General features: G+C 30.4%; 4 protein-coding genes across 4 annotated transcripts; all 4 read left to right on the forward strand.

Moving 5' to 3' along the window:
* The first annotated feature begins 6,071 nt into the window (after positions 1 to 6,071).
* Positions 6,072 to 7,619, forward strand: LOC132721423 (5-hydroxytryptamine receptor 3A-like). The gene has a single exon (XM_060705729.1). The coding sequence runs from the start codon at positions 6,313 to 6,315 to the stop codon at positions 7,549 to 7,551; it is 1,239 nt and encodes a 412-aa protein (XP_060561712.1). The 5' UTR covers positions 6,072 to 6,312; the 3' UTR covers positions 7,552 to 7,619.
* Positions 7,620 to 10,811: 3,192 nt separating this feature from the next.
* On the forward strand, positions 10,812 to 12,056 carry LOC132721426 (neuronal acetylcholine receptor subunit alpha-7-like). The gene has a single exon (XM_060705732.1). It carries the CDS (start codon positions 10,812 to 10,814, stop codon positions 12,054 to 12,056), a length of 1,245 nt encoding a protein of 414 aa, XP_060561715.1.
* A 4,518-nt stretch (positions 12,057 to 16,574) lies between these two features.
* LOC132721428 (neuronal acetylcholine receptor subunit alpha-7-like) lies at positions 16,575 to 17,651 on the forward strand. Its single transcript, XM_060705736.1, has one exon. The coding sequence runs from the start codon at positions 16,575 to 16,577 to the stop codon at positions 17,649 to 17,651; it is 1,077 nt and encodes a 358-aa protein (XP_060561719.1).
* Positions 17,652 to 20,686: 3,035 nt separating this feature from the next.
* Positions 20,687 to 21,799, forward strand: LOC132721429 (neuronal acetylcholine receptor subunit alpha-7-like). Its single transcript, XM_060705737.1, has one exon. It carries the CDS (start codon positions 20,687 to 20,689, stop codon positions 21,797 to 21,799), a length of 1,113 nt encoding a protein of 370 aa, XP_060561720.1.
* The last annotated feature ends 377 nt before the right edge of the window (positions 21,800 to 22,176 follow it).

The raw sequence follows: 22,176 nt of genomic DNA on the forward strand, positions 1-22,176 counted from the left end.
GTTTAAGGGTATTCCATGCATCAATAGCACAAATAGCATTTTATGCTTACACTCAAGAATATGTAGACGCTGATTTGATTAATGTTACGAAATAATGTATTTTACGAACACAATGTGGAAAATAAAAAACTAATCTTATTGCTTACGTTTTTCCTGCCTGTCTGCTGGCCTAAATTGAAAAAAAAAGTTTTTATTTAAGAACCTCTAACTCCACTGTGTTTTCTTCTATTCGACGAGCAATTTTCGTAAAATCCATTTTACATATAGCTTTTACATAGCAAAATTTATTAAAAACATGAGTGTATACAGATATTCAGATGATAAATCACGCCTGAAATCAATTACTATGCCTGTAAGGAAATGGTAAACCCTGTTTGACATTCGTACATCACATATTTCATATGATTAATTAACCAAGTACAGTACATCTCAGTTAAAAAAACAATTGAAGATATGTTACTGATCTATATATTAGCTTGGGAGAAACAAATACTATTTTAATAAAAATACGAGCGTACAACTGTTTGGAACAAACATTAATTAACAATCTCAAACCTTACTGTTTTACCTTAAAACCTGGATTTTGTTTCTTTTTGTTACAGGTACATGATAGTGTAAACTTAAAGTCATTTTTAATTCAAGTTCCTATGTAAAATGAACAAACAATTTTACAAACACTTCTTTACAAAAAGGACTACACATTTTTCTGAAGTATATTCCGAATGGAGATAAAGAAGGAGATATAACTGTAGTTTGTTAACATAAAAATTTTAAGTTTATTACAAGGTAAAGCATTCATTTGATATACTGCAAATATTAAGCTAAAAATGGCTGCTGACAGTATGGCGAATTTGACTCTCAGAATATTTATAGGAAGAAAACACTAAACTTTAGTAAGTAAACTTTTGTTTTAAGCCTTGTCCCTAAGCTATATTTCCACCGTTGTCGTGAGCAATACCAAACATTTGATATTATTACCCCTCACTTTTTTCGTAATGTTAATTTCCCCTCTGGTAGTTATTTTTACTGTTTACGCAAGTGTACCACGTGACTAAGACTTTTGTACTGTTACATAGGTAACAGTATTTTTTAACAGTATTAAATGGTGGTCTATTTTCTAAATAAAATGAAATAAAATGGACGCCATTTTTATTTGTTTGGGTCGTCAGAGCAAACAAATAATGGTAGCGGAATTTCAGAGTCTAATGTTCTTAATTGCAAATGCCGAAAGTAGTCCACTTTTTTGAAGCGGTTACTTCCCTTTTGTATGTACACTTAAGCCGAAAAATTCAGGGGAGATCACTGCGTAAAGATGGTCAAAGACAGGCGCATCGATTTTCAAGCAAAGTAATTCCCGAATGGTCGAAGATTTCTAATATTGTTTTCTGGTATTTTCTGATCGAAAATAACTAAATACAAAGCGGACATTCAATCTCTGACACAGAAGTTTATGACAAACCTAACAACAAGTAGTTCTCAAAACAGCTTAAAACTAGCGATTTAAAAGAAAGAAATATTTTATTTTGTTACAAGTATCCAACAAATTACAACGCATTTAAAGTTAAACAATAGCGTTGGCTTATAGAATTGTCAATAAATGCACAATCACAAATTACGCGGATGAATATGATTTTATCAATGAAAATACTATTTTTAGCCATGTAGATTACCGAATACTACACAAACCGAGTAGTGCTACATGTCGGACTGTTTGGGCGAGATGATTTTCGCTAAAATATTTACTTCAATTTTAAACAACAGGTTTACCCTGAACAAAATACCTCGAAATTAATAAGGATTACAAACCTGAATGCAATGGAAGTTCTAAATTTAGAATCACTTGATATTATTCAGATATTCTGTGTAAAGCTTCTCCGTGGTACAGTGGTAACGCGCTCGCTTAGTGAGTGAGAGGTCTCGAGTTCGAATCCCAGTCGAGGAAATTTTTTTTTTTGTTAAATTCTTTTTTTAATTGTTTTTGTTAAGGAAGTAGCCATGATTTACAAGGATTAAGTGTGGCTGTCGTAAAAAAAGTACATAAATGATTTTTTGATGCAACTCCAGTTATGCAGAATTCCGTATGTGCCTTACAAAATGAATTATAGTACATAAAAATAAACTTATACAGGAAAATGCATACAGATATACAGTACGATTTAGATTGCAAAGATCAGAAAATACCAAAGAACTTGAAGCCCTTTGATTCTTTATAAATATACATGCTTATAGTAAGCTTCAGGATTATTTACATCTGTGTTAAACAACAGTTAAAAGTCGTTACAAGCCCTAATTTAATATATATAAAATATAAATATAAATTTAACCGTGGCTGAAGGGTTTTCGGGCTCGCTTAGGAAGCAATAGGTCTGGAGTTCAAATCCCAGTAAAGGTAACTCATTTTTTTAAATTGTTAAAGTCAAATAAACATTGGATTGAATATCAGTGTTGCAATTAGTCTTATAGCCAATTTAATACAATTAAAACCCTGGAAAGCATTGGTGGCACTAAACATATAATCTCACAACCTGCACCTTTCTTACATTCTGAGACCCAAACAAATTCAGCGCCTTCTGTGCTTTGATTTTTCTTGAAACGATATCATTGATATTGCAATATCATGATGGAAATTTAAAATGTTAGTAAGACAACAATATAGAGCCTGAAAAGATTGCATATGTGTTCAGCTTGACTTGGTTTTAAACTGGTTAATTATTTAGGTTCCAGCAAGGTAAAGGTGCAGATTTTTATATAGTTGTCATCTTTACAAAATACATGTTCTGCCTACATAGACTTTTATCGCTTCAACCGGACTAGTATGGACGCCTGTAACATTCCCAAGAAAATATACACTGGGTTGATATTTTCCATGCATACATGGACTTAAAGTGATGATTGTTTATGTGTATATCACTAAATCCGTCTATTTGATTCAAACTTGAGATATTTTGAATAGAAAACAGCCGTTTTCACGGATTCTTCCAAAGCCGCACAAAATATTTTATGAAAGTCCAAAAAAAAAAGGTTAATGTACAGAAAGTCTATAGCAATGAAGTTAAGCTTATCTGCGTAATATAAATACACCAACCAAGTTTATAACCCGGTAAATTTTACATTTCTGTCATCACTGTATCATACTGTGTAAAGAATAGCGCCATCGGAAGACAACGATATACGTAAAATATGACAGTCAATTCCTGATTATTTCCCTTGCAACAAATCTAAGTGATTCTGGTAGACTTCAAGGTGTAGAGAGGCACGTAATATGTAATCCGTTCGCGTTTGGTTAATTAATCACTCTTGCATTATAATGCATTGAAGTCCATGATTATAAATGAGTGTGCTCTCCAATTCTGCAATTGATAAACTTACTGCCAAATCCTGAAATTTATAAATAGGAGAGAGTGAAGTGTAACTTATTAAGATCATGGCCCCGTATTCACTACGAAAAGATCGGATCAGGATCAAGTGATCCTTATTTTATTTTATTGTTTTATAGAACTAAAATTGATCGTATTTTGCTAAAATTAGATGGTACTTATTCAAAATGTAAAAATGCTGATACCTAATTTTTGGATAAAATCAAGGAATAATAAAACAGAATTAGAAATAATCAGATCAAAATAAGGATCAGTTTTAGGATCAAGATCAATACTCAGCTCAACATTAAATTCCCATATCTTGCAAAATAACAATAAATTTATTCTAAAATTTCACAAACACGCCATTTTAATCCAATTTTATCAAATTATTATTAGATATTTAATCTATGATGATAAACAATGGAGAATATTTGACTTTTTGCATTTTAATCCAATTTTATCAAATTATTATTATATATTTAATCTATGATGATTAACAATGGTGAATATTTGACTTTTTGAATTTGATTCTGATCTTGATTCGATATTTAAATTTTTTGTGAATTTTTTAAAATTGCATGGTGTTATTAGACGATGATATTTTAATATACCAGTATAGTATCACAATAAATCTATTTAAGATTGGATTCTACTTGTGTAATACTAAGAAATTATGTAATGTGTTTTTAATGATTTTTAAATTCCAAGACATTTTTTTAAATAGCTAGATAACAGAAAATGTCGTACACTTTGTCAGTGACTTTGATCTACATTAACTATTGCACTAATGTACGTATAATAACGCTTATTTTTACTCGCTATGTTTCGGATAGTGTTAGAAAGCAAGAGGTCGAATTATTGCTACATTTTCCTGATATTACTTTTTTTTATAATATTATTATTTATCATAGTCTCATAATTGTGGTACAATCTATACAATATATCATAGATAAAATCATATTAGACCTTTCAAAAATGTACATTGTCACTCTTTACAGAATTATAAGGGACTTTGTATCTAGTAATATGATAATACATTTTAAATTCACTTCTACATAATATAATATTTAAATTCACTTTAAATCTACATCTGAAACATAGTATAATATATTCAACTGCATAGGACAACAATGATTTTACGTAAGTATACATGATTGTTAAAAAAATAACTTAGATTGGTTTGGGCAAAATTAATGGCTGTATTTGGATGTACATGACGTAACCAACTGTATTTTTGTATAGGACGAGACAAGTGATAACATGAATATATAGGACATGACCAAGTACATGATTGTAATAGAGATAACCAAGTAAGAATATGAATAACAGGACATGACTAAGTACATGATTACATTCTAAAATCAGCGAAAATAAATTACAAGCAATACTACATGCAAAAATAACTAAAAGAAGATAAAAAAATTCTCGAGTTACATCAATTTACATCCCATTATATCTGAATGCATCGTCGAATGAATTAATATCAGTAAATTATTGAGGTAGAAAATGACAACTGGTTGTTCTTCTTTCCAATGCTGAAGATATAGTTCGAATTTTTATCATTTTTGTATGCATATTTCGGATACAAAATTTAGTATCATAATTACTTTATACAATCCGCGTTCTCGATAATTCATCGACTAAAGTCGAAAATGAAAATTTATTATTAATGAAAAGAATATCATTATCTTTAATTGACATTTGGCACTAGAACAATAGAAGATAGACATGTGGCTTTTAGGTTTGCTGGAATGTAGTTACACGTTACTTAAAGGCAACACTCCAAATATATATCGGGCACAGAATAATAGGACTCAAAGAAAGACTATTTAATAAAGAATATATAATGCATGATGTAGAAAAGTTTTATAAAAAACAATCGTAAAGGAAGATTAAATATGGGGACGCATTCTTTCAAATGGTGATGTTTCAATCTAAATTGCCGTTATCGGCATTGATCGATACATCAGCGGTTTTTCAAGAGTATTTTTTTCCATTTTTTCTGTATTTAGCAAAATACTTTTTACTGACATTTTATATACAATGCAACCAGCATGTATTCATAATAGTAAAACAGTTGCTTAAGGTAATACAAAAAAATATATATAATGACGGATCGTTATACCTTTTTGTACGCAACATAATGCATTGCCATGCCACATGCACAAGACATTTCCGCAATAAGTTCAAAATGGCAAAATATGGCAAATAAATTTATATTTTAAGTAGGAGTGATAAATTGAGTATACCATTCATATTTTGGGTTATTCCGAAACAAAGTCCTGAATACATTTATAACGATATACAAATCTTGGAAATTCTGTCGAACTCTTTTATTAAATTTGCAAAGCATTAAATTGATGATTAAAGGTATTATATATAATATATAAATATATATCATTTAAGACTTTTAGTTGGCAGACAAAAAAAGCTTGTAATTACCAACAGGCTCAAACCGGCCGAGCCTTGAACATTTTCATTTTTTTCATTTTTGACGTTTTTAGGGATTCTTTCTGTGTTTTTTTTTTCTGAAACTAAACATAATAGATTAATTATTAAATGAACATTGTTTCAGGCTAATGAAAGGCAATCGATAAACTATGTGACACTATTTTATACGTTGACATGACGTTAGATTACTTTCAATTCTCATCGGCACGATAACTTGCAACATATAGACATATGCAAATAAAGTCACTCACTATGTATATGAATTGGAGTTATTGTTTACAGAATTGATCACCAGCATTTTGAGTCAATTAGTCATTAGTAAATGCTTCATAGATTGATATTGTATGAGTTACTTAACAATATTAAACAGACATCTCGTCGGCATGACCATAGATGTGAATAGACGTGGATAGAACAGTTTGGTTATTGCATTTTTTATTTAGGGAAACTACACAGTCTTACAGGTTGTTTTTTTTGCAAGGTTTATACAAAGTAAAACAGCATGTCTATAATTGTACATATATTTTTACTACATGGGATTTTAATCCACAGATGTGTTTGTGTTAAAAATTCTACGTCTTTAAAGGATATGAGCAATGCGGAGTTTATGGAGAAATTATTTGAAGGATACAGCGTAAATATCCCTCCAGTTTTGAATTTCGAAAGACCAGTTTTGATAGACTTAGCTTTATACCATTTATCTATAGACAATATAGAAATGAAAAGCAAGATTATCAGTGGTCGCATTATATTTGGTTTAGAATGGACTGATGAATATTTAAAGTGGAACTCCTCTGATTTCAAGGACATTTCAAAGCTTTCATTACAACCAAACCAAATTTGGTTACCTGATTTGTATATTGGCAATTCAGAGGATTTGTTTACGTTTTTAAAAGCAGAGAACGTGCAAGAAGTAATTTTGACAAGCAATGGTGTAGTGGAAGCTTGGCTGTATCTACATATTGAAGTCGGAATAGATTTGGACATTTACAAATATCCCTTTGACGAACAAATATGTGAATTTGAGTTTAGTTCATGGATGCATAGTGACCGCAAAATAGACATATCAGTTAGGCAGGGTGCTGAAGAATTAAAAGCTTCGGAATTATCCAGGCAAAGTGGGGAATGGGACATTATACAGATAGAAAGGAAAAGAACAATTAAGTCATTTGATGAATATTTGACCAATTTTACTCTAATTCAGTATAAATTCTCATTGAAGCGCAAATGGCAATATACAATTTTGAATTTGGTAACACCCGTTGTCATAACATCGTTACTGAATCCTTTGTCATTTTTGCTCCCTGTTGACAGTGGGGAACGAATATCACTAAGTAATACTGTATTTCTGACAATGGCTGTATTTTTCTCGATAGTGAATCATTCTCTTCCAAAGACATCTGAAGGAGTTCCAATTATTGTTGCATATATCGGTCTACAAATGCTTGGAAGTTCTCTCACTATTGTGTTTACAATTTTCAGTCTTGCCCTGTATTATAGAAACCAAAACAACCCGTCAGTATTCAAGTTCATTTGTGGAAAAATAAGAAAACACAAAAAAGAAATCAACGATGAAAATGGTTCAACTGATCCAGTTAGTGAGACGAATATTCAAAACAACGTCCAAAGGGAATCTTGGATGAAAGCTTCAAATATGTTGGACACAGCTTGTTTTTGGCTTTCACTTTCTTGGAATGTGGTACTTTTAACACTAGTTATGATGAAAGTCACTGGAGAATAATGATGTTCGTAAATCATTTCTTTTTAAATTTCTGCAACAATTATTGTGCAATTTGAATTTGAATTATGACAAAAAACACGATGTGTTATCATTCTGAAAAAGAAAATGTCATTTGCATTGACATTACTTTTTATGATAATTTGTCCTGATGTTGTGGCGATGTTACTACATTTAGAATAAAAATTATAAACTAAAATACATGATGTTTTTAATTCTATTCTATTTATTTATCATAATTTATTTTATTTTATTGTATTTTATTTTTGTGTATGGGGTGGGGGTGCGTTGCACCAACACTGCATTATTTCAGGCACGAATTGGCACCTAAGTAAAACCATCGACGCTCCGTAGCTTCCTCACATAAACAAAATCCAAAGTTCATGTCGGGATTCGAATCCACAACGGGCCAAGTTAATGTATATATAGGTTCATTTTGTACATATCGTCCATGTTTTTTTTCTTATATTACTGTACAATGCTTACATTTGGTCATACTTCTCGCAACACCAACATTCTTAACGAAATATTAATATTGTAAGATTTCACACAAATATACTGAAACAAAAAAGAAACTTTCTCCAAGTTTGAATGTAGATATGTTAGTACAGTTTTTCAATCCTTTTGAAACTCGATTTTTACGTTGAATAAACATATCGGGCTTTTATACGTGATTAGCTGGGCGATTTTGCAAACAAAACGAGTTTTACAAACTACTAATTGTATATATGTGTGTGTACATCTAAGTGGTACCTTTGAACAACTGGCACATACTTTGCGAAAGTTTCTTTTTTGGTTCAGTATATATATGTAAAACTTAACTTGCATAGGAAGATCCTCCAAGTGCTTTGAAGGCAAAGAATATTGCTTTCAAAAACAATAGGGATCAACAATGGTTTGCATAAACCCTTGTCTCATGATTTTTGTCGATCGAATATATAGTAAAGTTAAAATTCATCTGAAAAGAAAGTGCAATAAGTTCATAAATAGCAGTATGTCATTTTCTTTTAATCGACTAGTTAAGTCCAAAGAGCAAAACATATTATAGAATACGACTTTGGATATGAAAGTTCTATACAAGAGTTGACACCAGTAAAGGAAATCAGTGATAGTCCTTTTTATTATTTCAAATGAACAGAAATATTTAGTATTGTGGGACAAATGGCTTCACCTGTGATCTTCTATTTTGATCTATCCCGTGATGCTTTTAAATTTAAAATTTTATCATGATAAATAGACAATATGAGTTGTTAGCTAATTATGTAAAAAAAAAATTTAATCATTTTTGAAACTGCGCAAAAATATACTGCTAGTATTTAGTGAGCACAACTGATTGCTAAAGTTCGTTTCTTATCAAGCATTGGAATGAAATGACTCTACAAATATCTTTGATTAATACTGATCAATAAATATGAAATTATTACAGTACGTCTTTGTTGCAGCTATCATACAACATTTGTTAAATGTTTTTATCTATATTATGTTAATATTGTAACATTAGCTCATTCCCAATCAGATACAATGTATAGTCGATCTCTTAACGAATGAAACTTAAAAGATGCATTGTCCTGGCTTGTTTACAATATTGATTTATAATTAGGTAAGATTTTAATTACAATATAAATAGACATATGTAAATACCAATACTAAAAATCATATTGAATATAGAAAATAGTGTATATCTGTTGAACAGATTATAAGAAATCATAACCTAGCGTTTTTAGAAAGAAAAAAAATATGTCTTTTTTAACTTGTAACTTAATTAACAGCGGTGTTGATATTTTAATTGTTCTATAATATACGTATCCTCGGACTGGAAAACTTTTCCCGCATTGTACTTATTTATATGTGGTATCAATTTGCATGTTTTACTGTGTATTTGTATTACTATTTGACTCATTATTAAATGTCTGCCATGAAATGACTGGAAATAAAGAATTTACTTGAACAATGGCATAAAGGAGAGTTTCATAAAACTGTTATTCTTTATTTCACTTAGCAATTTATATTCCTGTTTAACGATGTTCTTGATGTAATTAACTGTATCAATAAATTTAATCTCATTAATTTTGTTTAAGAATGATATCGAAGTAGTAAGAGTTTTAGAAAAAAAATAAAGCAGTTGTCGAATAGTTACAATCAAAAACAAATATATGCCACGGTTTTAAGTTTTGAAATTGTCTTTTGAATAACCAGATGATAATCTGTATCATCCGTTTTAAAGTGAATTAGTATTTGTCTATATATAATAGGTATGCTATACATTAGATAATTGCGTTTATAGTATTTAGTATCAGACATAACAGCAGACCAAGAAAAAATAATATATGCCTGTTGATGGCAAATATGTGATACATAATCCAAACTTTCATATATATATATATATATATATCAAAAACGCTATTTAAATTTGCCGTAGCTTTCGGCCTTGCGGTTTTCTTCAGCAGCATTTATTTCATATACAAATATATCAAACAAAACAATGGAAGTGACGTAACGTCAATGAACGACGCCCGCCGTGGCATTGGTTGCCGTCTGCCGCGTTATTCTTTTGTATTAACTCCATACGGTCTATAGGTTCTTAATTTATTTTTCCACAAATTTTCTATTGTTTTCGGTAGTGGTCATTACCGTATAGCTTTTCCAGTCCCATATATATATATATATATATGGATATATTAGATAATGAATGAATGAATGAATGAATGAAGCATTTAAAACTGTATCAAAATTTTTTCTATCAATGATTTTATAAGAGTAAGCAAATGATTTTGTATTGTTTTTATCAGTATTAATTTTGAAACATTCCTGAAAAATGTATTCATCGTAGACCGATCATCCACTTGAATAATTTGCAATAATAATGATTAGCTGATAAAGTTTAAAGGAACCATAATGTCGTCTCTGGCTGTATATGATTACAACAGTAAAAAACATGTTTGTTCTACTCGATTACTCAAATGTGTTATATTAATCAATTAAACACCTAGAAATATCATTATTTTAAATCAAATGGAAGAAAAAATCTATTTGATCTCTTTGTCTTGGCCATTAACAGAGCCCTAAAAACACGTTAAAAGCATTGTCTTATTTGTAAATATCTGTTCATGTTAAACAAATATATTTAGCCAGCATCTCATTAACATTTTCCTGTTTATTTACTTCAAATGAATCAATATCAAGTGACAATTTATAAAAATAGTTTGTATACCATTTAGCTCGCTTAGAAAAGTAGTAGAGAGAGGAGAATGCTGTTTAACAAAATGGGGAGTTTGATGAAAACTCTTCAAATAATTGTACTTCAGTATTTTTTATCTTTTAAATCGGCTTCCTCAAAAAACAAAATCCGAAATGGAGAATTTCTGGAACAATTATTTGACGGATACAGCAAATATATGTTGCCTATTTTGGACATTGAAAAACCAGTTGACGTGAATCTTTCTTTGTATTATATTTCTCTGAATGATGTAGACACAAAACAAAAGACAGTCAGTGCTACTCTTATTCTAGAGTTGCAATGGATTGATCAGTATTTGATATGGAATAATTCTGGAGAATATGATGTGCCGTCTAGAATATCCATTGATTCGAAATCTATTTGGTTACCTGATTTGTTCGTTGGAAATAACGAAGGACTCTTAACGTTTTTAACACCAGATGATATCAAAAACGTTATACTTTTAAGGGATGGACATATTTCAGCATACCCGTATAAAACGTTTGAACTTGGTGTTGATATAAATATCTATAAATATCCATTTGATACACAAGTGATTGAACTTGAAATTATGCCTTGGAGCTACTACTCGCATGAACTAGCAATAAGGGATATAACGGAGGTTAATGAAAGCAATGCCGTTTTTAAACAATTCAGAGGAAATGGAGAATGGGATCTTGCTACCTGGTCTCGAGAAAACTTTTATTTGTCTAATGAAATTGACAGTTATACAACAGTTTCAACAGTTATTTATAAATTTACTTTAAAGCGAAGATGGTTGTATACAATTTTAAATTTAGTAGCGCCCGTTGTAATCACATCGTTACTGAATCCTTTGTCATTTTTGCTCCCTGTTGACAGTGGAGAACGCATATCACTAAGCAATACCGTATTTCTGACACTGGCTGTGTTTTTCACAATTGTGAGCAACTCATTACCTCAAACATCTGAAGGATCACCGATATTTGTCACGTATATCGGTCTACAAATGTTCGGAAGTGTTCTGACAATTGCATTTACAATCATAAGTCTGGCATGTTATTATAGCGACAATGACCTTAGACAAAACAATGCACTACTTCGTGTCCTGTGTAGTATGTGTGGTAAAAATAAAACCGAAAAATGCGCTGATTCTAATTCTGAAAACCTGGAAGAGTATGATTCTGAGCATACACATAGTCGGGAAATAGGAAAAATCTGTTCTAAAATTATTGATAGAGTGTGTTTTTGGATGTCTCTTCTCTGGAATCTTTGTCTTTTATCCATTACAATAATTATAGCAATGTCTTAGTTAGACTTATGTCTTCTAACTTCTTTCAATGGTAAAGCAGACTACATCTTAACGGCGTGTCATCAATAAATACAAAATCCATTTGATTATCGACCTTATGAACTACAAGCATTTGCTTTATACAAACTATTTTTATTTGTTTGGGTCGTCAGATCAAACAAATAATGTTAGCGAAATGTCAGACCCTGATATGCTTAATTGCAAAAATCCGCAAGTAGTCCGTCACGAATTCCTCGAAGCGGTTACTTTATAAGTACACTAACGCCGAAAAAAAATTAAGGGTAAAGATTGTCAAATGACAGGCGCATTAATTTTAAAACTTTTTCAGGAAAGAAAAAATAGTTCCCAATTGGTCGAATATTTCTAATATTGTGTAATTCTTTAACATTTCCGCAAATGACCGAAAATATATTCAAATAATTTTGTTACGCGGATGAATATTATTTTAATCAATAAAAATTGCTCGGCTATTTCCGTAAAGCTTCGGATTATTGTGATCCCCTAAATGAACATTTATTATTTAGACTTTCTGAAAAATAAAGTAAGAATGGTGACTCTAGGACAGGGACGACTTTATGCAGTCGACGATCGATAATAATTTAATTTAATTCGAAATTAATAAGGATCACAAACACTAATGAAGAATAATTTGGTTTGCTTCAGGCTGTTTTCTTATAACTTCCCCGTGGTCCAGGGGTTACACGCCCGTTTCAGAAGCGAGAGGTCAGGGGTTTAAATCCCAGTTAATGCAACTCATGTTGTTGTTTGTTCTTTTTATTTAATTGTTTAACCAAAATAAACATTGAATTGCATATCAGTGTTGCAATTAGCCTTATAGCTAGTTTACTACAGTTTTAACACTGGAAATAGCATTGATGGCACTACACAAAAACAAATTGGTTTATAATCTTACACCATTCACATTTCCGAAATTCTGAGACCAAAACAAATTCAACGCCTTCTGTGCTTTGATTATATTTTAGTATTGGTATTGCATTTTTTTCCATTCCTTTGTAGGTTTTATTTTTACCTAGATTAAAACATTTTTGTAACAGCCTGTTCATGTTGTATGTTTCGGAATATTTATATATTTATTGGACAAAAAGGCTAAAAAAGCTGATTAAATGTGAAAAAAGGAAAGTACTAAGAAAAAATCTGGAAAACGGGAAAAACTTCGTGAGCAATAATACCAATAGTAAAAATGTGGAAATTGCAGACTCGGTTTGATTGAGTCTGATCCTGAGGGATAACGAAAGATGCAATATCTCTCACGTCCCCTAGCACCGGTTTCAAGCAGTGTTAAATTTTCAACACAATCAATGAATGGATGGAAGATATTAGAGGACAACACTGAACTGATTAACGGTGCAACATTTTACACTTGCCGCACAGCACTTGATAGCTGATGCTGTGAATTAAAACAAAAACTCAGAATGGACATAAAAATTTTAATTTTAAATTAATGCCTATTAACAAAATATCATCAAATTCATCAATCTTTTCAAAGGGCTAAATAATTAATTGTTTAGCCTTTGTATGTCCTTGATTTCATAGTCTACGAATGCAGTAGCTTTAAAGTTATAGATCTACATTCAACGCGAAATAAAACTGTTTTAATTAAGTTATCAAAATATATCCTTGAATCTTTATCATTGACAAATACAATCATAAACTCTTAACATAATTAGTTGTTTTTTTCTTGCATAAAGTTTTTCTTTCAAATTATTGTTTATTTATTTCAAAAAGTTGTATATAATTGGGTGTATTTGTGTGTTTTAACCTTCTACGGGACTATTTTTAATCAAATCTTTATTAACAAGACGATGTACATATGTATAACTGTAAATAAAATTATTTTATGGTTTGTTCTGTTCTGTAATGTAAAACCATGCGTTGAGAAATAAGGAAAGCATCTGGAAAACAATATAAAATACAACAACGTGTTATTGACTTTATAAGGGATTAACTTTATTAATAAAGACACCACACTGTTCTTTTTACATCCGCATGTGGCATTTTCTACTCACTTTCTACAGACTAGTACTAAATTCAATACAGTGTGATTTGATGTCAATTGAATATATGCGAAAGAAGAGTAGTTTGTATTAAATGTGTCCATAATATGCAAAGATACTGTATAGTGTTTGCACTTAATTCATCCATAATATGCGAAGAAATAAGACGTTTATGGCTTTTATCCATAATTTGCAAAGAAAAAGAAAGTTAAACTCTGAATTTATCCATATTTTGCAAAAATATTGTATAGTTTTTGCATTAACTTTATCCATAATATGCGAACAAATAATAGTTTAGCACTAAATTCGTTATACGAAGATACTGTGAAGTTTAGTGCTAAATTTATCCATAATATGAATAAGAACAGAATAGTTTAGCGTTTAATTTATCTATAATATGCGAAGAAACATTTAAATTTTTGCGCTTATTTATCCATAATGTGGAAAAAACAGCTTACTTTATCCAATGATAATAGGTCAAAAGAGATAGGATAAAAGAAAACAAGCTTTACAATCGTAAACGTATAGATATGCTTTAAATGCATACCATGAAATAGCTTTAAAGGCAGTAATGAAGCGGAGGAAGTCTTGTGAGCTGCGTCAACATAAGAAACAGCAATTTTGGAATAATTTACGTCAGAGCTTGATAAGAGATCATGTGATGTAAAACCTGAATAATGCCGGGAAATTTTTTGTAGATTATTTCGAAACTTTAACAGGATATTATTAAAGTATTCTATGTCTATGTAATTATCACAATTTATGAATTATATGTTTCATAACAAGTTTGTAATAGTTTTATTTCTAACATATGTTTGACAATTGGTATGTTTGCAAATGAAAGACAGTGACTATAGATGCATAAAATAGGGGAAAACAGAATCCCTAAAGAAATCCCAACACGTCAAAATTGAAAATGACGCAGGCTCGGTTTGATGCTGTTCAAGCCTTGCAACATTGGGAAATTGTGTTGTAAAACTCCGATTTACTGTTATCACACTGCGATATTCGTTTTGAGATATCCAAATCGTAATCGTATACATGTATGTTTTGGATCGAAAAATATTCGCATTGTTCAGCAACTGCAGAAATAAAGGTGATGTTTTTATTAATGTTATACTGCATCTTTTGTTTCACCCCAACAACGCTAAATCATTTTGAATGGACAATCCATATATAAATCTGGACAAAACTATTTAATTTTAAAATTTGCAGTAATTTAAAAACGGCTGATCTTGGTCTCCACTGGTTGAATGTGTAGTATCTGTTGCCAGCAAGCTTTGTAACTGTTTAAAAGATTTTTTGTTAAATCCATCTTATAACTAATTGAATCCTTAGTTTCAATTGAATAACACAAAAAATACTGATGATTTACTATTACTATTTACTATTACAAATTTCAGATTGTTCTAAAATCAATTTCCTTTTTTATCTTGTTTGTAATGAATATTATAGTTCAAAAACATATAAAAAGAAATGAATAATGAATTGAGAATTAAAATCAAAACTTGTGATAGGTTTCTTTTAAAGCATTTTGTGATCAGCAAATGATACCAGGTGTCATTCTTCTAATTAATCGTAAATGAGTTTTTCAATAATGGTACAACATCCAGTATTCACTGATAAGAGTAAATGAGTACGGAGAGGAAATCAGGCAAACATTATATTGTTTTAACATATAGTTTCTTGTGTTGTAATGACTCTTAGATCACTTAGAATTATATTCTTTTAATATCAAATGAAGAAATATATGAAATATCTTATAACTTGATATAAAAAAATAAAACGTTAAAAGCATTGTAAGTATTTGTTCATATAAAACAATGAAAATGGCAAAAGAAATTAAAGTTTATTTTCAATATCTTCTAAAATCACATTACCTGAATGATATTGACTACATAAAAGTAAAGATTTAAGACGAAATACAAGGAGTCTATCATATAAAGAAAAAAAAACAGTAAAGGAAACATAATACTGTTTCTAGCTCTAGATGAATACAGTTTAATAACTGTTTGTTGTACTCATCTGCTTAATCGTGTTATAATTATCCTCTAATCACTTAATATCGCATTTTTTTTTATCAAATGGAAGAAAAATCTATTTAACATTAACCCTAAAAAACATAACACGTTAAAAGCATTGTCTAATTTGTAAATATGTGTTCATGTTAAACAAATATATTTAGACACTATCTCATTTACATTTTCCTATTAATTTACTTCAAATAAAACAATATCAAGTGATACATAAATTGTAATTTATAAAAGTAGTTCGTATACCATTTAGTTCGGAAAGGAAAGCAGCAGAAAGTAAATGTTCATTAAACAAAATGGGGAGTTTCATGAAAACGCTAACTATTCAAATAATTGTAATTCAGTATTTGTTATTTTCTGAGACGTTTTCTTCGAAAAACAAAATACGAAATGGAGAATTTCTGGAACAATTATTTGACGGATACAGCAAATATATGTTGCCTGTTTAAGACATTGAAAAACCAGTTGACATGAATCTATCTTGGTATCTGATTTCTCTGAATGATGTAGACACAAAACAAAAGACAGTCAGTGCTACTCTTATTCTAGAGTTGCAATGGATTGATGAGTTTTTGATATGGAATAATTCAGAGGAATATGATGTGCCGTCTAAGTTATCCATTGATTCGAAATCTATTTGGTTACCTGATTTGATAATTGGAAATGAAGAAGGACTCTTAACGTTTTTAACACCAGATGAAATAAAAAACGTTATACTTTTGAGAAATGGACACATTTCAGCATACCCGTATAAAACGTTTGAAGTTGGTGTAGATATAGATATCTATAAATATCCATTTGATACACAAGTAATTGAACTTGGAATAATGCCTTGGACTTATTCCTCGCAGGAACTAGTAATAAGTGATATAACGGAGGTTGATAAAAGCAATGCCGTTTTTAAACATTTCAGAGGAAATGGAGAATGGAACCTTGCTATTTGGTCTCGGAAAAACTATATCATGTCTTATGAAAACAACAGTTATTCAAAATATTCAGCAGTTAATTATAAATTTACTATAAAGCGAAGATGGTTGTATACAATTTTAAATTTAGTAGCGCCCGTTGTAATCACATCATTACTGAATCCTTTGTCATTTTTGCTCCCGGTTGACAGTGGAGAACGTATATCACTAAGCAATACCGTATTTTTGACACTGGCTGTGTTTTTCACAATTGTGAGCCACTCATTACCTCAAACATCAGAAGGAGCACCGATATTTGTCACGTATATCGGTTTACAAATGTTCGGAAGTGTTCTGACAATTGTATTTACAATCATAAGTCTGGCATGTTATTATAGTGACAAAGACCTTAGACAAAACAATGCACTACTTCGTGTCCTGTGTAATATGTGTGGTAAAACTAAAACCGAAAAATGCGCTGATTCTAATCCTGAAAACCTGGAAGAGTATGATTCTGAGCATACACATAGTCGGGAAATAGGAAAAATCTGTTCTAAAATTATTGATAGAGTGTGTTTTTGGATGTCTCTTCTCTGGAATCTTTGTCTTTTATCCATTACAATAATTATAGCAATGTCTTAGTTAGACCTATGTCTTCTAACTTCTTTCAATGGTAAAGCGGACTACATCTAAACGGCGTTTTATCAATAAATACAAAAATCCATTTGATTATCGACCTTATGAACTACAAGCATTTGCTTTATACAAACTATTTTTATTTGTTTGGGTCGTCAGATCAAACAAATAATGTTAGCGAAATGTCAGACCCTGATATGCTTAATTGCAAAAATCTGCAAGTAGTCCGTCACGAATTCCTCGAAGCGGTTACTTTATAAGTACACTAACGCCGAAAAAAAATTAAGGGTAAAGATTGTCAAATGACAGGCGCATTAATTTTTAAACTTTTTTCAGGAAAGAAAAAATAGTTCCCAATTGGTCGAAGATTTCTAATTTTGTGTAATTCTTTAACATTTCCGCAAATGATCGAAAATATATTCAAATAATTTTGTTACGCGGATGAATATTATTTTAATCAATAAAAATTGCTCGGCAATTTCCGTAAAGCTTCGGATTATTGTGATCCCCTAAATGAACATTTATTATTTAGACTTTCTGAAAAATAAGGTAAGAATGGTGACTCTAGTACAGGGACGACTTTATGCAGTGGACGATCGATAATAATTTTAATTTAATTCGAAATTAATAAGGATCACAAACACTAATTAAGAATAATTTGGTTTGCTTCAGGCTGTTTTCTTATAACTTCCCCGTGGTCCAGGGGTTACACACCCGTTTCAGAAGCGAGAGGTCAGGGGTTTAAATCCCAGTTAATGCAACTCATGTTGTTGTTTGTTCTTTTTATTTAATTGTTTAACCAAAATAAACATTGAATTGCATATCAGTGTTGCAATTAGCCTTATAGCCAGTTTACTACAGTTTTAACACTGGAAATAGCATTGATGGCACTACACAAAAACAAATTGGTTTATAATCTTACACCCTTCACATTTCCGAAATTCTGAGACCAAAACAAATTCAACGCCCTCTGTGCTTTGATTATATTTTAGTATTGGTATTGCATTTTTTTTCCATTCCTTTGTAGGTTTTATTTTCACCTAGATTAAAACATTTTTGTAACAGCCTGTTCATGTTGTATGTTTCGGAATATTTATATATTTATTGGACAAAAAGGCTAAAAAAGCTGATTTAATGTGAAAAAAGGAAAGTACTAAGAAAAAATCTGGAAAACGGGAAAAACTTCGTGAGCAATAATACCAATAGTAAAAATGTGGAAATTGCAGACTCGGTTTGATTGAGTCTGATCCTGAGGGATAACGAAAGATGCAATATCTCTCACGTCCCCTAGCACCGGTTTCAAGCAGTGTTAAATTTTCAACACAATCAATGAATGGATGGAAGATATTAGAGGACAACACTGAACTGATTAACGGTGCAACATTTTACAGTTGCTGCACAACACTTGATAGCTGATGCTGTGAATTAAAACAAAAACTCAGAATGGACATAAAAATTTTAATTATAAATTAATGCCTATTAACAAAATATCATCCACTTCATCAATCTTTTCAAAGGGCTAAATAATTAATTGTTTAGCCTTTGTATGTCCTTGATTTCATAGTCTACGAATGCAGTACCTTTAAAGTTATAGATCTACATTCAACGCGAAATAAAACTGTTTTAATTAAGTTATCAAAATATATCCATGAATCTTTATCATTGACAAATACAATCATAAACTCCTAACATAATTAGTTGTTTTTTTCTTGCATAAAGTTTGTCCTTTCAAATTATTGTTTATTTGTTTCAAAAAGTTGTATATAATTGGGTGTATTTGTGTGTTTTATCCTTCTACGGGACTATTTTTAATCAAATCATTATTAACAAGACGATGTACATATGTATAACTGTAAATAAAATTATTGTATGGTTTGTTCTGTTCTGTAATGTAAAATCATGTGTTGAGAAATAAGGAAAGCATCTGGAAAACATTATAAAATACAACAACGTGTTAATTAACCTTATTAATAAAGACACCACACCGTTCTTTTTACATCCGCATGTGGTATTTTCTACTCACTTTCTACAGACTAGAAACAGCAATTTTGGAATAATTTAAGTCAGAGCTTGATAAAGATCATGTGATGTAAAAAATATAATGAGTAAATGAGTACGGAGAGGAAATCAGGCAAACATTATATTGTTTTAAAATATAGTTTCTTGTGTTGTAATGACTCTTAGATCACTTAGAATTATATTCTTTTAATATCAAATGAAGAAATATATGAAATATCTTATAACTTGATATAAAAAAAATAAAACGTTAAAAGCATTGTAAGTATTTGTTAGTATAAAACAATGAGAATGGCAAAAGAAATTAAAGTTTATTTTCAATATCTTCTAAAATCACATTACCTGAATGATATTGACTACATAAAAGTAAAGATTTAAGACGAAATACATTTGAGTAAAAACTGTTGAGTTTCATACGAGAGTGAGTCTACATGTTCTGCAATACTAAGTATATTTTCTAATTTATTTAAAGAGTTATACTACAATGGTTAGCTGATAAGGAGTCTATCATATAAAGAAAAAAAAACAGTAAAGGAAACATAATACTGTTTCTAGCTCTAGATGATTACAGTTTAATAACTGTTTGTTTTACTCATCTGCTTAATCGTGTTATAATTATCCTCTAATCACTTAATATCGCATTTTTTTATCAAATGGAAGAAAAATCTATTTAACATTAACCCTAAAAAACATAACACGTTAAAAGCATTGTCTAATTTGTAAATATTTGTTCATGTTAAACAAATATATTTAGACACTATCTCATTTACATTTTCCTATTAATTTACTTCAAATAAAACAATATCAAGTGATAATTTATAAAAGAAGTTCGTATACTATTTAGTTCGGAAAGGAAAGCAGCAGAGAGTAAATGTTCATTAAACAAAATGGGGAGTTTCATGAAAACGCTAACTATTCAAATAATTGTAATTCAGTATTTGTTATTTTCTGAAACGGTTTCTTCGAAAAACAAAATACGAAATGGAGAATTTCTGGAACAATTATTTGACGGATACAGCAAATATATGTTGCCTGTTTTAGACATTGAAAAACCAGTTGACATGAATCTATCTTGGCATCTGATTTCTCTGAATGATGTAGACACAAAACAAAAGACAGTCAGTGCTACTCTTATTCTAGAGTTGCAATGGATTGATGAGTTTTTGATATGGAATAATTCAGAGGAATATGATGTGCCGTCTAAGTTATCCATTGATTCGAAATCTATTTGGTTACCTGATTTGATAATTGGAAATGAAGAAGGACTCTTAACGTTTTTAACACCAGATGAAATAAAAAACGTTATACTTTTGAGAAATGGACACATTTCAGCATACCCGTATAAAACGTTTGAACTTGGTGTAGATATAGATATCTATAAATATCCATTTGATACACAAGTAATTGAACTTGAAATAATGCCTTGGACTTATTCCTCGCAGGAACTAGTAATAAGTGATATAACGGAGGTTGATAAAAGCAATGTCGTTTTTAAACATTTCAGAGGAAATGGAGAATGGAACCTTGCTATTTGGTCTCGGAAAAACTATATCATGTCTTATGAAAACAACAGTTATTCAAAATATTCAACAGTTAATTATAAATTTACTATAAAGCGAAGATGGTTGTTTACAATTTTAAATTTAGTAGCGCCCGTTGTAATCACATCTTTACTGAATCCTTTGTCATTTTTGCTCCCGGTTGACAGTGGAGAACGTATATCACTAAGCAATACCGTATTTCTGACACTGGCTGTGTTTTTCACAATTGTGAGCAACTCATTACCTCAGACATCTGAAGGAGCACCGATATTTGTCACGTATATCGGTCTTCAAATGTTCGGAAGTGTTCTGACAATTGCGTTTACGATTATAAGTCTGGCATGTTATTATAGCGACAATGACCTTAGACAAAACAATGCACTACTTCGTGTCCTGTTTTATATGTGTGGTAAAACTAAAACCGAAAAACGCGCTAAATCTATTCCTGAAAACCTGAAACAGTACGATCATAAGCACACACATAGTCAGGAAATAGGAAAAATATGTTCTAAAATTATTGATAGAGTGTGTTTCTGGATGTCTCTTCTATGGAATGTTTGTCTTTTGTCCATCACTATGATAATAGCAATGTCTTAGAAAGACCTGTGTCTTCTAACTTCTTTCATTGGTAAAGCAGACTACATCTTAACGGCGTTTCATCAATCAATGCAAAAGCTCTATTTGATTATCGACCTTATGAACTACAAGTATTTGTTTTATACAAACCATTTTTATATTTAAGTATTGGTACTGTATTTTTTTTCATTCCTTTATAGGTTTTATTTTTATCTTGTTTAAACATTTTTGTAACAGCCTGTTTATTTTGTATGTTTAGGAATATATCGATTGGGTAAAATGCTAAAAAAGGTGATTTATTGTGAAAAGTGGGAAGTACCAGTGAAAAAAAAATCTGGAAAACGAGACAATCTTCGTGAGCAATAACAACAATAGTAAAATATGAAAATTGCAGACTC

This window comes from Ruditapes philippinarum, unplaced genomic scaffold (assembly GCF_026571515.1).
Source record: "Ruditapes philippinarum isolate M1 unplaced genomic scaffold, ASM2657151v2 ctg2817_1_1_1_1, whole genome shotgun sequence".
Lineage (NCBI taxonomy): Eukaryota > Metazoa > Mollusca > Bivalvia > Venerida > Veneridae > Ruditapes > Ruditapes philippinarum.

Bases quoted from the DNA above. Each gene is read 5' to 3' on its own strand.
- LOC132721423 (XM_060705729.1), top strand. From the start codon at position 6,313: ATGTCTATAATTGTACATATATTTTTACTACATGGGATTTTAATCCAC.
- LOC132721426 (XM_060705732.1), top strand. From the start codon at position 10,812: ATGGGGAGTTTGATGAAAACTCTTCAAATAATTGTACTTCAGTATTTT.
- LOC132721428 (XM_060705736.1), top strand. From the start codon at position 16,575: ATGAATCTATCTTGGTATCTGATTTCTCTGAATGATGTAGACACAAAA.
- LOC132721429 (XM_060705737.1), top strand. From the start codon at position 20,687: ATGTTGCCTGTTTTAGACATTGAAAAACCAGTTGACATGAATCTATCT.